General features: G+C 38.0%; 1 protein-coding gene across 6 annotated transcripts in view; it reads right to left on the bottom strand.

Annotated features, from left to right (window-relative positions):
- LOC144978665 (uncharacterized) overlaps window positions 1-22,500 on the bottom strand; it is a 64,804-nt gene that overhangs the window by 30,857 nt on the left and 11,447 nt on the right. For 3 of the 6 annotated variants that reach the window (XM_078925004.1, XM_078925009.1, XM_078925008.1), the window contains exons 1-2: window positions 13,503-14,064; window positions 9,804-10,571 (exon numbers count right to left, since the gene is read on the bottom strand). In XM_078925004.1, coding sequence (XP_078781130.1) covers window positions 9,804-9,857 — 54 coding nt within the window. In that variant the 5' untranslated portion in view covers window positions 9,858-10,571; window positions 13,503-14,064. Of the gene's footprint in view, window positions 1-9,803; window positions 10,572-13,341; window positions 14,065-22,500 lie in introns of those variants that run through there. The other 3 variants (XM_078925007.1, XM_078925006.1, XM_078925005.1) reach the window with 2 other exon arrangements.

Here is a 22,500-nt window from a genome sequence, read left to right as displayed (position 1 = left end):
CATTTTGGTCAGCATCACAAAGTTGAGTCCTTGGAAAATGCACTTTACTCGCATTCTCTTACTGTACTCAGATGTCACCTGAGTACCTGGGCATTTAGGGACAGCGTGGCTCAGCGGTACGGTCTCTGTTTCCTACCCGAAAAGTACAGAGTTCGATCACCCGCCGCGCTGTTTGGCCTTGAGCAAGTCACCTCGCCCTAGCTCACTTTGTGGCGCTGCAATGCGGCTGACGCTAGTTATTCCAGTCTTCCATTGGAATAGACCCTAAAGACAAATTTCCCCATGGGGATGAATAAAGGGAATATTATTTATTTTATTTATTTATTAGCAGAGTGGCCTCTGTCGAAAAAATATGTGTAATATCGTCTTACAGGCGTCATGTCTCGTCCTACAAGTTAAATTTTGCTGTTGGTTTGAGACCACTTGTAAAGCGCTTTGAGCACGTTTAGTGGATGTATTGCCCAAAATAAATGGTCAAAAAATAAACTCAGGAACATATTCACTATATTATTTCCAGTCGTGTATGACAGTCTTCAACTTTGCCACACAAAAAAAGCTTCAAACAAGATACTTGAAAGGAGTCTCGGGTTAGACAAGTTGTACTCAAGACAGCAATGGACGAGTAGATAACCCAGTCAGAACACAGTAATATATATTTTATCTTATATTATATATAGCGCAATATCCACTAAACGTGCTAAAATTGCTTTACAATGGGTCCCAATCCAACAGCAACACTAAACATGTAGGGATAGACACAACCCTGTTGGGCGATATTACAATTAGTTTCGGACAGACACAACGCTGTTAACGTCCAGGTACTCATTTTTACCCGAGTACGTTGAGAGAATGTGAGTAAAGAGCCATTTACAAGCACTCAACATGTTAAGAATGCACTGCTCGGGACTCGAACCCAGGACCTTCCGATCCGAAGGCGAGTGTAATACCACTAGACCACAGAGCCGTGTATTGTTCGGTCTGTTCGAAGTGAGATCTACTTAGTCCATGTGATGAAAAGGGCGCATTGTTTTAACATTCTAGACGTTGACCGATAAGGCAATAAAGACATCGACAGAATTGACCTCATTTTCTGACTGATTCAACAAGATCCGGGTCAATGGGGTTGGTCTAATTAATTTAAGTCTTTGTTTGCACTTTTGTTGTTGTTTTGGTGTGGAAGGGGGGGGGGGTGTTTTGTTTTTTGTTTTGACTTTAATTTTTGTTTTACTTTGTTTTGGTTGGGAGTTTTTTAAATTTAGTTTTTGATGTTTTTTTTTTTTTTTGTTTTTGTTTTTTTTTTTTGTTTTGATTTTGTTTCGGCTTTGGGTTTTTTAGTTACTTTTCTATTGTTTTTATGGATATGGGGGTGTTTTTTGTTTTTTGTTTTGTTTTGTTTTGTTTTTGTTTTAGGAGTTGCACGGTACATGCGACTCTTTTGGATCATTTCAGGGTTAGGATTTAGTCCTTATTTCATCATGATACCAAAACATATCACTTACTTTTGTGTTGTCCAAAGACATAAGACCCATGAAGACGGAGTCCGCCCCGGTTTCTGTAGACAGAAGCAATTCTTGCTACGCATTGAATAAGACTTGAGCTTTTTTTTATAACGGCAATATCCACTGAACATGCTCAATGCAATACAAAGGGTCCCAGACCAACAGCAACACGTAACGTGTAGAACGAATCACGACGCCTGTTAAGCGATATTACAATTTTACCGACAGAGGCAACCTTGTTAACAGCCAGGTACTCATTTTACACCTGATTAGGGTGAGAGAATGTAAGTAAAGAGCCTTTTCTAAGGACTCAACAACTCCGAGCGAAAGCGAGTTTTATACCACCAGATCACGTAGGACATTCGATTTATTATGTAACGAGTAGAAGACGGAAGATGCTTGGCTTCACCAAAAGCGGGAAGTGAGAGCTCTTGGTAACATAATCGTTACCTACACGCTCTTTGGTAAGGGTTTGCAGATCGTGCTGGAACTCGGTGCCAGATTAAAGCCGGTACTGTAGCCATTAAACAAAAAAAAATGAGCATTTATATAGCGCAATATCCAATTAACGTGCTCAATGCGCTTTTCAATGAGTCCCTGGTCAACAGCAACATTTAACATGTAGGACGAGACATGACGCCTGTTAGGCGATATTACAATTTTTCGGACAAAGACAACGCTGTTAACGGCCAGGTACTCATTTTACACCTGAGTACGGTGAGAGAATGTGAGTAAAGTGTCTTTTCCAAGGACTCAACTATGCGCCGAGCGAGGCTCGAACCCAGGACCTTCCGATCCGGAAGCAAGTGTCATACCACTAGACCACATAGCCGCACAAACAACCTGGAAATTCTTCGCTCCAGAGACGAAGTTGCCTATTTCAATTCAGATATAAACAAAACAGACAAAAAAAAAAACAAAAAAAAACAAAACAAAACAAAAAATGAAATTGGGCTTTTAAATAGAGCAATATCCACTAAACATGCTCAAAACACTGTTTTAACCAGACTATAAGGTTACACATAGTTGTGTGTGTTGGTCCGTTATACTTCCGGATGGCAATGTTGTGAGTTTCTTAGCCAAGCAGCATACTATCTATGAGTTAGGAAAATCATTTCTATCTCTCAAATAAAAATAAAAATAATAACCAACAATAAACGTGCGTGAACTTATCGATAGCCGGTGTCGCCATAGGCACAAAGGGACCGAGATCGATCCCGGGTGCAGTTGACTTTTTATATGAATCCCCCCCCCCCCCACCCCCACCCTTTTTTCCCCCAGAAGTGATTGGGTAGCTAGGTCTGTCAGATATGGTGGAAAGTACTTTGAAATAGACTAGCATCCTATCCAAAGGATAGCAAAGTGTTGATTACAGGTCACAAAACCCAGAACTAGATCACAAATTCGTACAGTAGTTAGTTATTATTACTGAGTTGTTCCCCTTGGATGATGCCAAGTCTGCAAAGATAGATCATCATCAAGCCCTACTGCAACCTCCTCGTGGTGTCGAACGGTAACAGGTCAAGCTGGCCAACTGCAGAGGGCGACAAGAATAGGCAATGGCAAACCATTCTTGTAACTTTGCCGAGTTAACTGCATGAATGAGTCCAAAAAGTTAAACGGTGACAGCGTAAAGGGGAGCATGTTTTCACGGAAGACTGCTGCCTCGCTCGGTTGGGAGCGTGATGGTCGTCAGGTCACACCGAACCGTCAGCCAGTTACTAGGCGAAATAAATTTAACAAATGTGACAAAACCAAAATTGGGACATGGAATGTCAGGACCTGTGCCCAAAAAGGAAAACTAAACAACATTCTAAAAGAAATGAAACGGCTCAAAATAAATATTCTTGGCCTGGCAGAGATGAGATGGAAAGAGCAGGGAACCATGTCAAAACAAGAAAACAACACGACATATAAGATCATATGGAGTGGTGGAACCTCTTTCCAAAAAGGAGTAGGGATGATCTTAGACCAACAATCAACCAAATTTTACAAAGGGCACGTAGCAATCTCAGACAGAGTTTTGCTGGTTAAGCTAAGAGGACCTTTAGTTGACACCAATATTATTCAAGTTTATGCACCAACAGAAGAGGCGATAGATGCAGATATGACAGAGTTTTACCATTCACTAGACAAAGCAAAACGAATGTGTAAATCACAAGAAGTCCTTATGGTAATGGGGGACCTAAATGCTAAGATTGGCAGAGGCAGAGATGGTGACATAATCGGACCACATGGACTCGGAGACAGAAATGAACGAGGAAACATCTGGGCAGATTGGTGTAGAACAAATAAATTAATGATTTCAAACACCTGGTTTCAACAACACCCAAGAAGAACCTGGACATGGCAACCACCAGGGGACAGAGCAAGGAACCAGATAGACTTTATAGCAGTATCATCAAGATTCAGAAATGGCATATTAAATTGCAAAACCTACCCAGGCGCCGATGTAGACAGTGACCATGTCCCAGTTGTTTGTACAGTAAGGATAAAGTTTAAAGCTATTCAGAGAACAGCTGGTAGAATAAAGAGGGATTACGGGTTATGCAAAGACAATGGCATACAAACAAAAATGAGAGAAGAATTTGAAAATGCACTCATGATACAAAGCCAAAGTGAACCTGATAACGAAAAATGTGAAAAACAATTTGATATATTCCAAAAGTGTGTCAAAGCAACTGCAGAAAAGCATTTACCAATAGCTCAAATAAACAGCAAAAAGGAATGGATGATAAATGAAATTCTAAACCTATTTGAAGAAAGACGAAAATGCAACAGAGGGTCTGCAGAATACCAAACATTGAACAACCACATTAAATCCAAATGCATCGAGGCACACGAGAACTATCTAGACTGGAAATGCTGCGAAATCGAAAGAGAATACAAACCCAACCCCCAACAAGCTCACCAAAGAATAAAAGAACTATCAGGGAAAAGGAAAAGCAAAGCAGCAGGAAGTTGTATCCAAAACAAACAAGGGGAACTGCTATTTGAAGAACAACATATAGAAAGCCGATGGGTAGAATACATAGGCGAACTGTACAATGATCCAAATAGAAATGAACCACCACTGAAATTCAAAGAACCATTAAGCGGACCAAACATCACCAAAAGTGAAATTGAACATGCCATGGAACGAATGAGGGATGGTAAAGCAACAGGCCCTGATGAAATATCTGTAGAGGTATTAAAAAGCCTAGGAGATCTAGCAATTGATGAACTTCACATATTATTCAACAATATATACAACACTGGGAAAATTCCAGAAGATCTCTGTAACTCTATTTTCATAGCAATACCAAAGAAAGCAGGTGCAGTCAGATGCGAAAATTTTAGAACTATAAGTTTAATAAGCCACATCAACAAAATACTGTTGCGTATAATTATCAACAGGCTAAGGAATAAGATTAACCCCGAAATCGCAGAAGAACAATATGGATTCCAACCTGACAGAGGGACAATGAACGCAATATACCTCCTCCGTGTTTTAAGTGAAAGAGCTATACAGGTTCAGACCCCACTATACCTCTGTTTTGTCGACTACAAAAAAAGCTTTTGATAGAGTACGCCATGAAGAAATACTAAAACAACTGCACTCCATTGGCGCTGATGAGAAAGACCTCAGACTCATGCAAACATTATACTACACACAGCAGGCATCTATCAAAATCGGAAACTCTACAGGAAATTCCATTCCTATTAAGAAAGGAGTCCGTCAAGGGTGTGTTGCCTCACCAGATCTGTTTAATCTATACCAAGAAACAATCATGAGGGGCATAACTAATATGGAGGGAATAAAAGTAGGAGGTCACAACATAAATAATATAAGATACGCAGACGATACGGTACTCATTGCAACATCAGAAATCCAACTTCAAAAGATTGTTGACAAAGTGGTAGTAGATAGTGAAGCCAAGGGAATGGAAGTGAATATCACCAAAACGGAATGCATGGTAATACAGAAAAACCCCGAAAACAACAACACCTGCAATATAACGATTCACGGCGAGCAACTTACCAACGTAGAAAGTTTTAAATACCTAGGTTCAATAGTGACAACAGATGGAAGATGTAACCGAGACATACGAGCAAGAATAACTCAAGCCAAACAGGCCTTCATGGACCCCGGAAACATTTTGAAAAACAAACAGATGTCGTTCGGGATTAGATTCCGAGTCTTGAAGTGCTATGTGTAGCCAATCTTGTTATACGGATGCGAAAGCTGGACTACAAATGCAGAAACACAAAAGAACATTGAAGCTTTTGAAATGTGGTGTTTGAGAAGGATGCAGAGAATATCGTATACTGCACACAAAACGAACGAAGAAGTGCTAAAACAAACATACCAACAAAGGAAACTAATGCCCTTAATAGCGGATCGACAACTATCCTTTTTCGGACACATAGTAAGGAAAGATAAGAATGAATACCTGGCAAGTTATGGAAAAATACCTGGTAAACGCGCCCGGGGGAGACAGCTTCACCAACCTAACAATCCAAGAGCTGTTTGAAAAAGCAAGAGACAGGGAGGAATGGAGAGAGATAATTCATGCAGTATCCAAAGCCTGGACCAGGCATGGAACCTAGAAGAAGAAGTTCCCCTTGGGTCGTTTAGTGAGAAATTATATTCGCTTTTTTCGCCTTAGCTTTATTGTCATTCTAATCAGATTCACTAATCTGATGTCACGTCCGCCCAGCAACGAGCAGGTTGGTTCTAAACTAAGAAAATAGGTACTTTTTACTCTTCATGCTGGCTAGAACGTTTTCATTTGTCATGTGATCAGAATGTATATTATAAATCGAAACATGATCAGATTTATAATGTTTTTCTCGTCTGGATACACTTTTATGCTTGTCGGAAAAGTATTTCATAAGGGCGTCCGCCATTGTTCCGATAGTTTAGAACCAGTTACTAAGTTACTATGATGACTGTTGAAGTCGGTCTTGGTTTGTATCGGGTCTTGGTTAATGCAACTTTTCAACATGTGACGTAAGGATAGGATAATGGAGTGTATCTTTTATCTAAACCCTAAAAAATTTAATAAAGAGTTTTAGCAAAGAGCGTGTAGGTAACCATTGTTATGTTACCAAGAGCTCTCACTTCCCGCTTTTGGTGAAGCCACGCATCTTCCGTCTTCTACTCGTATTTTCTTCATTGTATCAGTAAGCCAAGCGCATGATACACGCGGAGCACACCCACCTCGCTGTCTCGCCTGGCACGCGACAATAGCATTGCGGTTAAGAGAAGTGAGAGCTCTTGGTAACTACGTTACCCTACACACTCTTTGGTTTTAGTGATCTTGAAACATTCTTTTTTTTAATCAAATTAAGTGCCTTTGTGAAGTTTAGCATTTTTATTTATCTAGAGTTTGTTAACAAATTTCAAGTTTCAAGTTTACTTTTTTCCTAGACTTTCGCGAATAAATCATAAAATTTGATGGCAACATAGATGGACGGCTAGAATTAAAGTGAAAAAAGGGTAAAACCAAAACAAAACAAAAATGATACCATTAATAACCACAAAATATTAACAAAAGTAATGAGTTTAAAACGATACCTCGAATTGTTTCCTGTTTATCGATCATTCTGATTTATCTGTTGTCGGTTTTACTGGTTTTCACTGTACACAGAATGTAAAAGGTCATTAAGCTCCATGCTAATAAAAACCTGTTGATAACGGTTGTGTCACTCTACCTTTTGATAACCTGTACGTGAATATCGTTCAATAGCGTCATGTATATTTTTATCCTATTCAATGGCGACAGCAGATATAAAAGTAAGATTTTTTTAAACTCACTCAATCCTAGAGATTTCTGCTACTTTTCAAATTGGAAAAAAAATGTATAAAAAATGAGCATGTACATAGATAGTTTTATTCCAAATTATCATTTACATGCAAAAAAACCCCTAAAAACATTAGCTTTGATACTACGACTATAATTTGTCTCAGTAAAATATAATAAATAGGCATGGGGTAAAAGTAACCCGGGTAAACTACGGCTATAGTCGGTGTTAGGGTTGAGTGAGTTAAAGTAGTCCTTCAGAGCCATTAGGCCAATGGAGTCTGAGTTTATCCCGGTTTCTATAGCGTGAAACGGACAATAGCAATTGCTTGCGTATTTTTGGAAAGACGCTAGTCTACCACAAGGTACTTTCTGCCAGATCTAACAGACCCAGCTATCCAGTCACTGCTGGTTATACAGGGGGAAGGGGTCATGAAAAAAATCCTGACTGCACACGGAATAGATCAAGGACCTTTTGCGTGTGGAGAGAGTACTATACCAACTGAGCTATAGGGACCACCACAGCAGATATGATATTAAATGCAGAAAATATATCTCAGTGTACAAATAACAACGGTCATGGAGTTTCCTTCTGAGGTCGAAAAATGTATTTTCTATGAAATTGAGTTCTAATTTTATTCAACACTTGAATTATAAACTTTGAGTCGATCGACTTATCATTACGTTCATTGAACGGACAGCCATACTTGTTATCTACTATTCACTAACATCCTCATTGAGCATCATAGTCTGTTGGCTTAGCGACCCGGTCCGTGCGTTTTGTGCACTTTTTGTAACCAGCAAACAAATTACACAAATTGATGCAGAAAATTATGAAGATTCAAAAAACAAGTGGCTCCAAATACAACTTTTATTGAAAAGACCTTAAAATTTGTTTTAAAGGTATCTAGTGAAAACGCGCACTTTGTGACGTTTTGGGGCTAGATGACAAAAGCATAAACCAAAAAAAAAAAACAATCTCACCCATTAAGAACATCTTGATTAGTTTTTTATCGTGTAGATATGTTTGTTTTAATGTTTTCCATTGTTTCCTTTACCAAATATCAGTGAAGGAACTCTCTATCCTACTTGGACAACTGTCCTACTGGACAAAATTCCTTTTAACTTTTAACCAGGAATGTTTTGCTTCTTAGATCTACAATTAAACTGGTCTGAAATTTTCATATATAGCCCCAAAGACCTAACTAAGAGTTAAACCCCAAACTTGCCAAAAAGACTCAAACCGGGGATAGTTTTTGAAGTCTCAAGCTACACTAGTTGACGATTATTTTAGTTGATGGATATTTCAAGTAAAAAAACGTTTTCTGACCAAAAGAACAACGGCGTTTTTGACGGAGACCGACAACGCTGTTACTGCCTTGAATACCTCGAATGCTGTTTAAGGGAATATAAACCATCTCGATATCTCTGCGATCTGCCAGTTCTTCGCTAATGGAGAAAAAGATCCCAAGAACAAAGTTTGCTAAGCAGTGGTTTTACATTTTCGGCTCCAATCGTATGGAAGTCTTTACCACCAAAACCCCGACAGTGTGAAAGTCCACCAGTCTTCAACGGCATCTAAAAACAAATCTTTTTTCATTTTGCTTACCGTGATTCTATGTGAAATTTGAACAAGATAATATCTGTGTGTGACTGTTGTGGTGATGTTGTAGTCGAATGAATGATCTTGTGTGATACCAAAAGACTATTGGAAAGCATCTCTGAGCAAATTTGCGGATACTGGCGCTATATCAAATAATAATAATAATAATAATAATAATAATAATAATAATAATAATAATAATAATAATAATAATAATAATAATAATCATAATAAATAATAATAATAATAATAATAATAATAATAATAATAATAATAATAATAATAATTGCCATGGTAAAATTCTGAAAATCACTTTATTTGCCTTGACAGAATTCAATATTTGGACTGCATGTGTGCCGTATTACATGACGCCTTTCTGGCGCTACATCAAAAAAAACCTTTTCGGCGGAATGATAACACTTGTTATCAGCCAGGTACTCATTTAACACCTGAGTAGGGTAAGAAAACGTGACTAAAACGTCTTTTCCAAGGACTAAAATTTGCGTCGTCCATAACGGGACACGAATCAGGGACATACAGGCCCGAGGACGAGGGCCATACGACAAGACCACAACGGCTCACAAATAAAATATATTCACCAACGTAACTTTACAACTTGTGCGGCTATGTGGTCTAGTGGTATGACACTCGCTTTCGGATCGGAAGGTCCTGGGTTCGAGCCTCGCCTGGCGCATAATTGAGTCCTTGGAAAAGGCTCTTTACTCACATTCTCTCACCGCACTCAGGTGTAAAATGAGTTTTTGGCCGTTAACATCGTTTCATCTGTCCGAAAAAAAATGTAATATCGCCTAATAGGCGTCATGTTGCTGTTAGTCCAGGGACCCCTTGTAAAGCGCTTAGAGCACGTTTGGTGGATATTGCACTCAATTTTTATAAAATTAAAACTAAACTTACCTCAATCAAGGATATTATCACAAGAAATGTGGTTATAACTTTGAGGAGAGTCATCCTGGATCAAGATTAAAGTTCAATCCTTCCAAAATTCCTCCGTTTTCTATCGATGCCCTTGCTTTCAACACAATATGGACAAATCCTACTGATGTGTAAGATAATGTGTAATGTGTAGTAGACACGAGATGTGTTTTTGTGAGTTAAAATGAGAGCATCACAAAATGACCTGACACAACTGATTCTCAAGGTAATCGTTGATTCAGGTGCCTGTCAATGCAGTCAAAGAGATTGGAATGTGCCGATGATTCGTTGACTACCCAGGAAATAGAAATCAGTGAGGTTGGAGGTTTTTACAAGATGAGATGTTTGTTTACCTAAACGTTCTTTTCAACTGAATTCCAGTTCAAAATTGGGGATTTGTAAGCCGTTGTGATTGTTGCTCACATTTGATGATTGACTGAATAATTTGTTGGGATTTGCTGTAGAGTTGATTTGTGTTGATCGATTGATGGAGTGATTGATTGATTGATTGATCGATGGATTAATGGACTGATTGATTGGTCGATTAATGGATTGATCGATGGATGGATTGATTGATTGATTGATGGATGGATTGATTCAGATTCAGGCAATAAACCAAGCAGTAGAAATGTAATGATGAATAACAACCAACGTCTAGACGTCACGTCAACTGTTCGTGTCCTTGTGTTTTACTCCAAAAGGACTCAGCACACTGGTGTGTAGCGCTTGTCTTCGTTTAGGCACCCCTCCCTGTACATTAAAGTAAAGAAAAAAGAGTTAATATCAGTTTAAAAATGAAGAAAAATGCATATAATTTATGTATTAAGTAAGACACAGTAAAAATGCAGCAAGAACAATAGGAATTAAACCAAAAATAAAAAATAACTGACATTGAATAAAATTAGGCAAAATGTGTTTTTATCACATCAACAATATTTCTATTGTTTTGATACTTGCATATAGATAGAACGAAGATGACTTTCCTCAAGCCTTTGTTATTGTATTTTGCCATCCGCGTTTGTGAGTAGTTCTCACTAAACTGTATCAACCAGACAAGAAAAGTTCATGGTTACACACAGTTTTGTGTGTTGGTCCGTTATACTTCCGGATGGCAATGTTGTGAGCTTATAAGCCAAGCGCACACTATCTATAGATAGAATGCGCTTGGTTAAGAAGCTCATAACATTGCCATCCGGAAATATAACAGACCAACACACAAAACTGTGTGTAGGCTTGAACGTTTATAGTCTGGTGATACAGTTTAGTGAGAACTACTCACGAAAGCAAGATCAAAATCAAGACTTGGAAAAAAAATTCACACCTTGTGTCACTCACGTGTGAAACCTACATTGGCATTCAAAACAAAGCAAAAGAACTGAACAAGTGTATGATAGTTCGAAGATGACGTCACTCAGGCCTTTGTTATTGTTTTTTTTTTTGCCATCCGCGTTTATGAGTTATGCTCACTGAACTGTATTAACCCGACTATAAATGTTCATGGATACACGCAGTTTTGTGTGTTGGTCCGTTATACTTCCGGATGGCAATGTTATGAGCTTCTTAGCCAAGCGCATACTATCTATAGATAGTTCGAAGATGACGTCACTCAGGCCTTTGTTATTGTTTTTGCCACCCGCGTTTGTGAGTTGTTCTCACTAAACTGTATTAACCTGACTATAAACGTTCATGGTTACACAGAGTTTGTGTGTTCGTCCGTTATACTTCCGGATTGCAATGTTATGAGCTTCTTCGCCAAGCGCATACTATCTATAGATGGGTCGACTGATGTTTGGGATTGATTTTTTCTTGTATTTTTCTTTCTTGCTTTGTCTGGCACGTTTCATACACACTTGGTCAATTCTTAAATCTTACACCAGTGCCTGCTCCTTAATTACTTAAACACATATAGCAAACTGATAAATTAAGAAGCTGACACCGGTTTAAGATAAAGATGTGAAAAAGTGTGTATGAAACAGTGCCAACAAAGCAAGAAAGAATAATGCAAGAAAAGAAAAGAAGAAAAATACATCTGAAAAAAACAGCCTGCCTCGTCTGGGGATCGAACCTCAGACCTTCTGATTCCCGATCAGACGTTCTACCATTACATCAGAGTGCATAGTTGAGTCCTTGGAAAAGGCTCTTTACTCACATTCTCTCACCGTACCCACGTGTAAAATGAATATTTAGCCATTAACAGCGTTGTCTCTGTCCGAACAAATTGTAATATCGCCCAACAGGCGTCATGTCCTGTCTTACATGTTAAGTGCTGCTGTTGGTCAGCGACCCCTTGCAAAGCGATTTGAGCACGTTTAGTGGATATTGCGCTATACAAAATCTCAAGTTTGCTTTTTTAAAATTAAAAAAATCCTCTCTTTAGGCGTGGTTTTACACCTGAGTCACGTGAGAGAATGTGAGTAAAGGGCCTTTTCCAAGGACTCAACTATGCGCCGAGCGAAGCTCGAACCCAGGACCTTCCGATCCGAGAGCGAGTGCCATACCACAAGACCACATAGCCGCACCTATCCAGGGGAGACACCCCCCCCCCTCCCCCTCCTCAACCCTAAATAAAAATACTATAATCTGATGAAACCTAATGTTTGCCATCACTTGTAATATCGAAACTGATGGGAAAAACAGTAAGTAATAATGGCGTCGACCGGAGTCGTAAACAAGAACATCTCCCCAAATTGTTTTTGAAATTAGAACAATCACACCACTTATAAAAATTAATCTTATCCAAAATAGTAATATTTATTGGACATTGCAACTGATGGGAAAAAGATTAAGTAATATAGTATAGTAAAATGTGCTGTGAAGCTACGGAAGTCCTCATCTTCTCGCTTTCTTTCGGTGACCGTCGCCTTGTTTTATGACGTATTATATTTAGGTGTCAAGTTGTAAATAGGACAGAGAAGTCGTGACGTCACACCTTTCCGGTTCCAAACTCATTGGAAGTGTGTAACTGGTCCTCCTCCGGACAATGTACCTATTATCATTGTAGCTGGATATAATAAAATAGATAGTATCCGCTTGTCTAAGAAGCTCACAACATTGCCATCCGGAAGTATAGCTAACCAACACGCAAACCTCTGTGTAACCATGTACTTTTATAGTCTGGTTAATACGGTTGAGTGAGAATTACTCATAAACGTGGATAGCAAAAACCAATAACAAAGACAAGAGTGACGTCAACCTCATTCTATTTATAGACAGACTCTTAAGATTATAGGGCGTAAAAGAGCGAAGCTAGAAATACATAAGATGCCGTCACTCCGAAACCAGAAGATCAGTTGCACAATGTCTGTATCCGGTCCTTCGGAAGACTAGATTTACACTTCCAATCAGTTTGGAACCAGTATTCTATCTGAATTCACACTTTTTTTCCCTACTAACTATCGACGAAAGCTAAGGTTAAATCCCAACCCTAACTGTTCTGTCTGTCCTACGGCACTTGGGGGAACTCAATACAAAACTCACAACTAATTAATACTTAGAGAATATTTATATAATTTTTGCTCACCAAATTAAAACGCCAGACATCAGCTTAAAAGTTCCAACACCTATTGACGAAGCTGAGGTTAAATCCCAACCCTAACTGTTCTAACGGCACTTGGGGGACCTCAATACTAACTCACATCTAATTAAGACTTCTTACAGAATATTTATATAATTTTTGCTCACCAAATAAAAACGCCAGACACCAGCTTAAAATTTCCAACAGCTCAATTAATTCCAGGAAAATAGAGAAACAAACATGACACACGCACAATTTTTAAAAACGTCACACATTTATACTAATATACACGATTTTATTGAATCGTTTGCTATCACGGGCCATGCGATGTGCAGTTTGTGTGTGAAGACAAGAGGCCCATTATTATTATTATGATCACTATATTATTATAGCTATCAATGCCCCTTATCAGCAAATAAAATTTATATGATACAGTGTGAACACACACAATATGAAATCCGTGTTGACTTGTTTCAAATCGCAACACATCAAACGATTATGGCCCTGCTGTTTGTTATTTTTGTTGTTGTTGTTGTTGTTGCTGTTATTATTGTTGTTATTTGCAATGGTGGTGGTGGTTGCGGTTGATTTATGATGTTCTGTTGCAGTTGTTTTTTGTTGTTTTTGTTTTTGTTATTATTATTGTTATATTCCTATTTTCTATTTATTGAGTTATGTAAAGCAGAAATTGAAAAAAAAGTTAGGCCATGCTTCAACTGTGAGATTAGCTTATCAACTGGATCCGTTATTTTCGTGCGAATGACCCTCTCTCTCTCTCTCTCTCTCTCTCTCTCTCTCTCTCTCTCTCTCTCTCTGTGCGAGTTTTTTTTTGTTTGTTTGTTTTTTGTTGGTTTGTTGTTGTTGATTTGTTTTGTTTTGTTTTTGTTCGTTTGTTTGTTTGTTTTTTTTTTTTTTTGTTTTGCTTTTTCTTTTTTTTTTTATTGTGTGTCTGGGTGGGGTTTGTATGTTGTTTTTTTTATGATTTTGTTTTGGTTGTATTTCGGGAGCGGGGGAAGGAAGTTTTTTTTTTTCAATAAAATGTTTCGTTCTGTTTTGTAAGATAATCATTCTCAAATTATTGGTTTATTGGTTGGTTTTGTTGTATTGTTTCCGTTGTCATTGTTTCCTCATTGTTCATCTGTGACCAGTCATCCTCAAACGGTATTAAGTCGCTTGATGACTTAAGAGCTTGATGTCTTCATTTGAATTTTATAGAAATTGAGATTGAACAATTGTCTCTAAATTGGAAAGAGTGAAATGCGTTTTTTAAACTAACAAACACACACACACACACACACACACACACACACACACACACAAACAACAACAAAACTTAACTGTTACTTAGAGAGAGAGAGAGAGAGAGATAGAGAGAGAGATGGGGAGAGAGAGAGAGAGAGAGAGAGAGAGAGAGAGAGGGGGGGGGAGAGTTAGAGAGAAGGAATTCTTATCATTCATGACGATGACAGGACGTTGTTCCAATCACCAATCAAACACACCATCGTCCCATCCAGGGCTGCCAGATGGACGACACGTGTGTAGCCAAAATTGTCACTCTGCTCTTTGTTCTTGTTTTTTAGCCAGCCATTTTAATGAGTAGTTTTTTAGATAGCCATTTTAATGAGTAGTTTTTTAGATAGCCATTTTAATGAGTAGTTTTTTAGATAGCCATTTTAATGAGTAGTTTTTTAGATAGCCATTTTAATGAGTAGTTTTTTAGATAGCCATTTTAATGAGTAGTTTTTTAGATAGCCATTTTAATGAGTAGTTTTTTAGATAGCCATTTTAATGAGTAGTTTTTTAGATAGCCATTTTAATGAGTAGTTTTTTAGATAGCCATTTTAATGAGTAGTTTTTTAGATAGCCATTTTAATGAGTAGTTCTCACTAAATTCTATCAAACGAGACTATAAAAGCTTAAGGTTACACATAGTTTTGTTTGTTGATACGGCTGGCTGATGTTGTGATTAGGCCTATAAATTGTATGCGCTTGGCTAAGAAGCTCACAACATTGCCATCCGGAAATATAACGGACCAACACACAAACTGGGTGTAACCCTGAAAGTTTATTGTCAGGTTAATACAGTTTAGTGAAAATTACTCATAAACATGGATGGTTAAAAAACAATAACAAAGACTTGAGTGACTTCTACTTCATTCTATCTATATTTCAATTTTCGGCCCCCTATTTTTGGAACTCTCTCCCATCACACGTGAGATGCTCGGATTCGTTGACAACGTTCAAATCTCGCTTAAAGTTTTATCTTTTTACGTCATAATGTTGCAATATTATTTTCATATTTTATTGTTGTTAAATTGAATTCTTATCACGTTTCCTTCACACTTGTCTCGCTGTAATATGTTTTGTTTTATATCACTGTAAAGCGCTTAGAGCCTGTGACAACGGGGTAAAGCGCTATATAAATGCCATTTATTATTATTATTATTATTATTATTATTATTATTATTATTATTATTATTATTATTATTATTATTATTATTATTATTATTACCTAAACATATAGCGTCAATTTGGCTACTTATGAAGTCGAAATCGGCCAAGAGGAATTTTGTCCATCTGTCAGTCATCTTCCCATCCCACGACTTCTATACCTATTAATACAACATGAGATGTAAGTAGCTACAAGACAATTAAATATGACGAGTTCCCACAGATTTATGTCTCCGTTTTCCTTATATAGAAACAATCCACGAGAAATTATAGATAAAGATAGAAGTAGCTAACGTAAGTAATCATACATAATTCATATTTCTGGGTTCTAAGTATCTATCTAAGTGGAAATTTTTCTCTCTTCTTTTTCATTTTATTTGGAGTTTGTTCAAGTTCTTTTTGGGAGGAGAGGTGTTTTTTGTTTGTTTGTTTTGTTTTTTGCTGTTGTTAATTTTTTTGTTTTTTTTGTTTTTTGTTTTTTGTTGTTTTTTTTTTTTTTTGTTTGTTTTTTTGTTTTTTGTTTTGGAGGGGGGGGGTGGTTGTTTTAGACGAATTGATGATGTTGGTGGTGATGATGATGATGATGATGATGATGATGATGATGATGATAGTGGTGGTGGTGGTGGTAGTGGTGATGATAATGATGATAGTGGTGGTGGTAGTGATGGTGGTGGTGGTTGTGGTGGTGGTGATGATAATGTTTCTGATGGTGTTGAATATGAAAATGCTGAAGATAAATTATCTGTCCATGCCTACCAGCAAGGGCGGTGGCCTTAAGATGTGTGAGCATGTATCATTGTTTCAACATATTGATATATAAAAAATATACTCTACTTCATACTATAGATAGTATGCAGATGACGTCACTCAGGCCTTTGTTATTGTTTTTGCCATCCGCGTTTGTGAGTTGTTCTCACTAAACTGTATTAAGAAGACTATAAAAGTTCATGGTTACACAGAGTTTGTGTGTTGGTCCGTTATACTTCTGGATGGCAATGTTGTGAACTCCTTGGCCAAGCGCATTCTATCTATAGGATCCTGAGTATACTCCGATGTCTATAGCTTTAAACTAATTTTGCAATTGCTTGTTACCCTTTCTATTGGACGCTATTCTCTCTCGCAAAGTAATTTCCTCCAGATCTAACTGGCCCAAGCTAACTTACCTCTACTGCATTCGGCATCGGTGGTGGTCCCTTGCGTGAGAATGGAGTGCTCTACCGTAGCCATCGTTCACATAGCCTGACACTGACCAAAAAATGACGTCAAAAGCCAGTCTTTTGCCACAAAAGAAAACAAATCGTGAGTTGTATTCAATAGTTTAACCAATGAAATAACTTGTCTCCTTGAGCTCTACTGACGTCAACTCACTAGACGCTCCACAAACCTAAAAAAATGACGTCAAACTGCCAGTCCTAGAGGGTTCTTGTGTCAGGCTATATATGTTAACGATGGCTACGGCTCTACCAAGTTATAGATAGAATGAAGTTGACGTCACGCGGGTCTTTGTTATTGTTTTTTGCCATCCACGTTTATGGGTAATTCTCACTTAAATGTATTATCCTGACTATAAAAGTTAATGGCTGCGCAGAGTTCTGTGTGTTGGTCCGTTATACTTCCGGATGGCAATGTTGTGAGCTTCTTAGCAAAGTGCATACTATCTATAGTGACCTTCCTTGAATATACGTTGACCAGCTGAAATTGCTGCGAAGACAATCTTTTCTGTTTCCTGAATTTGCCATGAATAATGCACATACGGAACCTTGTATATGGTAATAATAGTCTAATAAATCTGTAAATATTAACGAAGGTTTATGGCGCATTCTCTCTAATGTATGTTAGTTGTGGTGGTTTTGTTTATAACCACCTTCGATGGTAGACTAGGGCTTGTACTGTGACATCATTTTTAGGTTAGTGCATTTCCCAGTAAGTTGTTGGGTAACCATAGTTAACAATAATATAGCCTGACACAAGAACCCACTAAGACTTATATTTTGACGTCATTTTAAAAGTTTTTGCATCGTCTAGTGAGTTGTCGTTAGTAGTGCTCAAGGAAAACAAGTGATTTTATTCGTTGACCTATTGTTTTCTTTTGTAGCTAAAGACTTGTCGTTTGACGTCATTTTTGGTCAGTGTCAGACCGTAGCCATCGTTAATATATAGCCCGACACTAGAAACCACTAGGACTTATTATTTGACATCATTATTTTAGGTTTGTGCAGCGTCTAGTGAATAGTCGTTAATAGAGCTCAAGGAAACAAGTAATTCCATTGGTTGACCGATTAAATTCAACTCACGATTTGTTTTCTTTTGAGGCCAAAGACTTGACTTTTGACGTCATTTTCTAGTCAGTGTCAGGCTACAAGTTAACGATGGCTACGGCCTGAAACTGATAAAAAAAAATGACGTCAAAAGACAAGTCTTTGGCCACAAAAGAAAATAAATCGTGAGTTGTATTCAATCGGCCAACCAATGGAATCACTTGTTTTACTTGAGCTCTACGAAAAACTCGCAAGATGCACAAACCTAATAAATGACGTCAAAAGATAAGTCCTAGTGGGTTCTAGCGTAGCCATCGTTAACTTATAGCCTGACACTGAAACCCTCTAAGGCTGTTAGTTTGAAGTCATTTTTTAGGTTTGTGTCGCTTCTGGTGAGTTGCTTTTTGTAGAGCTCAAGGACACAAATTATTTCATTTGTTGAACTATTGAATACAACTCACGATTTGTTTTCTTTTGTGGCTAAAGACCTGTCTTTTGACGTCATGTTTTGGTCAGTGTCAGCGTCGCCATCGTTAACTTGCAGCCTGACACTGACCAAAAAGAAAAAAAAACCCCGTCAAAATGCCAGTCTTTGGCCACAAAAAAGTGAATTGTATTCAATAGTTTAACCAATGGGACTACTTGTTTCCATGAGCACTACTAACGACAACTCACTAGGCGGTGCAAAAACCAAATAATGACGTCAAAATGCAAGTCTTTTTGGGTTTCAGTGTCAGGCTATAACTTTACGATGGATTTGGTTCTAGTGTAGCCATCGTTAAGTTATAGCCTGACACTGAAACATAAAAATGACTGGCATTTTGACGTCATTTTTTGGTCAGTGTCAGGCTATAAGATAACGATGGCTACGGTTCTAGTGTCCGACTATAAGATAACGATGGCTACGGTTCTAGTGTCCGGCTATAAGATAATGATGGCTACGGTTCTAGTGTCAGGCTATAAGATAACGATGGCTACGGTTCTAGTGTCCAGCTATAAGATAACGATGGCTACGGTTCTAATGTCCGGCTATAAGATAACGATGGCTACGGTTCTAGTGTCCGGCTATAAGATAAGATGTCTACGGTTCTAGTGTCCGGCTATAAGATAACGATGTCTACGGTTCTAGTGTCCGGCTATAAGATAACGATGGCTCCGGTTCTGGTGTCAGGCTATAAGATAACGATGGCTACGGTTCTAGTGTCTGGCTATAAGATAACGATGGCTACGGTTCTAGTGTCCGGCTATAAGATAACGATGGCTACGGTTCTAGTGTCAGGCTATAAGATAACGATGGCTACGGTTCTAGTGTCCGGCTATAAGATAACGATGGCTACGGTTCTAGTGTCCGGCTATAAGATAACGATGGCTACGGTTCTAGTGTCCGGCTATAAGATAACGATGGCTACGGTTCTAGTGTCCGGCTATAAGGTAAAGATGGCTCCGGTCTGAAGGAGATTCATACCAAAAGACAACAAAGCCGATTTCTCAAACAATTGGTAAACAATATTAACCAGTCTGGAAACTCGTATATTTAAAAATTTGGCCAGAAAACTCGTCCTTCAAATATCGATCGATTTAAATAAACACTCTCAAACCTGGGACTTCACTTCGTGAAGTGAATGATGTTTATCGGCTATGTGGCCTAGTGGTATGACACTCGCTTTCGGATCGGAGGGTCCTGGGTTCGAGCCTCGCTCGGCGCATAGTTGAGTCCTTGGAGAAGGCTCTTTAAGCACATTCTCTCACCGTACTCAGGTTAAATTGAGTACTTGGCCGTCAACAGAGTTGTCTCTGTCCAAAAAAAAAAAATTGTATTATCGCCTAACAGGCGTCATGTCCCGTCCTAAATGGTAAATGTTGCTGTTGCCATAGACCCCTTGTAAAGCGCTTTTTGAGCACGTTAAGTGGATATTGCGCTATATAAAAGCTCAATATTTATTTTTAAATTTTGTTTATCATAATATGAGAGGCCAATTGTTTTGGCAGGGAGGGACGTAGGTAATAAAGATAGCCACGGCGTTCATGTAGCATACTAGTATTTTTTTATTATATGCAAGTGTTGTTATGTGCATTATTAATTCATTGCAGGACCAAGAGACTGAAACGAGGGTTTTAATTACAATACATTTTGCGGCGTTGCAGTCTAGTGGTATGACACTCGCCTTCGGATCGGAAGGTCCATGGTTCGAGTCCCGCTCTGAGAGGCGCATATTTGAGTCCGAGGAGGCTCTTTATTTCCATTCCCTCACAGTACTCAGGTGTGAAATGAATACCTGGCCGTTAAATGCGTCGTCTATGTCAGAAAAAAAATTGTTATATAGCCTAACAGGCGTCATGTCTCGTTCTCTATGTCAAATGTTGCTGTTGGCTTGGGAACCCTTGTAAAGGGCTTTGAGCACGTTTCGTAGATATTGCACTATATCGTATCTTATCGAATCGTTTAAGAGCTGATAGGTTCTAAAAACCATTAAATGCGCTGTGTATGCTTTATGCATTGATACAATTTCCCAATTATACGAACAGCATTCAATGTTATTCAATTGATAACACTGAGAATTAATTATCTAATACATAAAATAGTGTCATATTCAATATTTGTAGTATAATTAACTCTATTTACATTCATTTGGCATGGCCAAGGGTGTACATTCTAGAGTTTCAAATCACTGATATACAAAATGCAATAATATCCAATATCATAATATATTATTCGTCAAAATCAAATATTATGTTGGTAAGCTCCTTATCAATGGTATTCTTTAAAAAATATTTATTGAATTATAATTTTTTGTCTCAACCTTTAGATTATTTCAAATTGTCACAGTTCTTTGAATTTGATTATTTTTTCCCTACAGACGAATTATATCTTTACTCAATTTTATCATTTTTACATTCACTCTATTCTATAGATAGTATGCGCTTGGCTAAGAAGCTCATAACATTGCCATCCGGAAGTATAACGGACTAACACACAAAACTGTGTGTATCCATGAACGTTTATAGTCAGGTTAATACAGTTCAGTGAGCATTACTCATAAACGCGGATGGCAAAAAAAAACAATAACAAAGACCTGAGTGACGTCATCATCGAACTATCTATACAATCGGAGGACTGTTCACAAGCCATTTTCAAGATTTTCCCCAAAACTCCACACCCACCTAACACAAAAATACATTTTTATCACTCAAACACAATAGCAGTAAGTTCTTGTGATCAGTAATTTCTTTAGCAAAACCTGCTCTACAAACACTTTTCATTTTCTTTAAATTTTATGATGTACAAGAGAAATTTGAATAAGAAAAGTGTTGGTTGTATCGTAACGAATATGACTATTCTCCTATTCTAGTTGGTAAGGAGAGGGTTAAGACGATCATATCCTATCATTTTGATATGTATTCAAATGCATGACCAAAAAAAATACGTGGTTTTTTTTTTTCAGAGCACTACTGGTAACTGGTTGAAGAAATAAATAATATAGATAGTTCAAAGATGACGTCACTCGGGTCTTTGTTATTGTTTTTTGCCATCCGCGTTGATGAGTAATGCTCACTGAACTGTTTTAACCCGACTATAAACGTTCATGGATACACACAGTTTTGTGTGTTGGTCCGTTATACTTCCGGATGGCAATGTTATGAGCTTCTTAGCCAAGCGCATACTATCTATACCTTAACCCTCTCCTTACCACCGACAGCAAAATGTCACATTTGTTACGACACAATAGCATAGATACGTTTTTTAATATTTAGATTAAGTTTGTACATCACACAATTTGAAGAATGATCTTTGTTTAATTACTAAGAACATCATGTTGGCGGCTATGTGGTCTAGTGGTATGACACTCGCTTTCGGATCGGAAGGTCCTGGGTTCGAGCCTCGCTCGGCGCATAGTTGAGTCCTTGGAGAAGGCTCTTTACTCACATTCTCTCGCCGTACTCAGGTGTATAATGAGTACCTGGCCGTTGACAGCGTTGTCTCTGTCCCAAAAATTTGTAATATCGCCTGACAGGCGTCATGTCTTGTCCTACATGTTATGTGTTGCTGTTGGCCAGGGACCCCTTGTAAAGCGCTTTGAGCAGGTTTAGTGGATATTGCGCTATATAAAAGCTCAAGTTTTGTAGATACCTTGTTTGAGTTTTAAAAAATCAATTTTACTGCTGGGTAAGCCTGCCATTTTGGGAAAATACTGAAAATGATCGGTAAGGAAAGAGTTAAGACTACTATATCCTATCATTTTGATAATATGTATTCAAATGCACGACAATAAAAAAAAGAAGAAGAAAAGAAAGAAAGAAAGAAAAGGGATGGGAACAAAATGTGCAGCGTGACGAGAATGTTCACGGTTTATAAATTCAATTAACGAAACAGCTTGTTGACACAACAACATAATAATTTATCAAAATGCCGCGTCCAATTCGATGCTATGGGTATAAGTGAAATACTCACAATATC

The sequence above is a fragment of the Berghia stephanieae genome, chromosome 8 (genome assembly GCF_034508935.2).
Source record: "Berghia stephanieae isolate SIO BIC M18660-M18661 chromosome 8, UCSD_Bste_1.3, whole genome shotgun sequence".
Taxonomy (NCBI): Eukaryota; Metazoa; Mollusca; class Gastropoda; order Nudibranchia; family Aeolidiidae; genus Berghia; species Berghia stephanieae.
The sequence above is the reverse complement of the archived record's forward strand: the minus strand, read 5'-3'. Positions and strand labels throughout refer to the sequence as shown.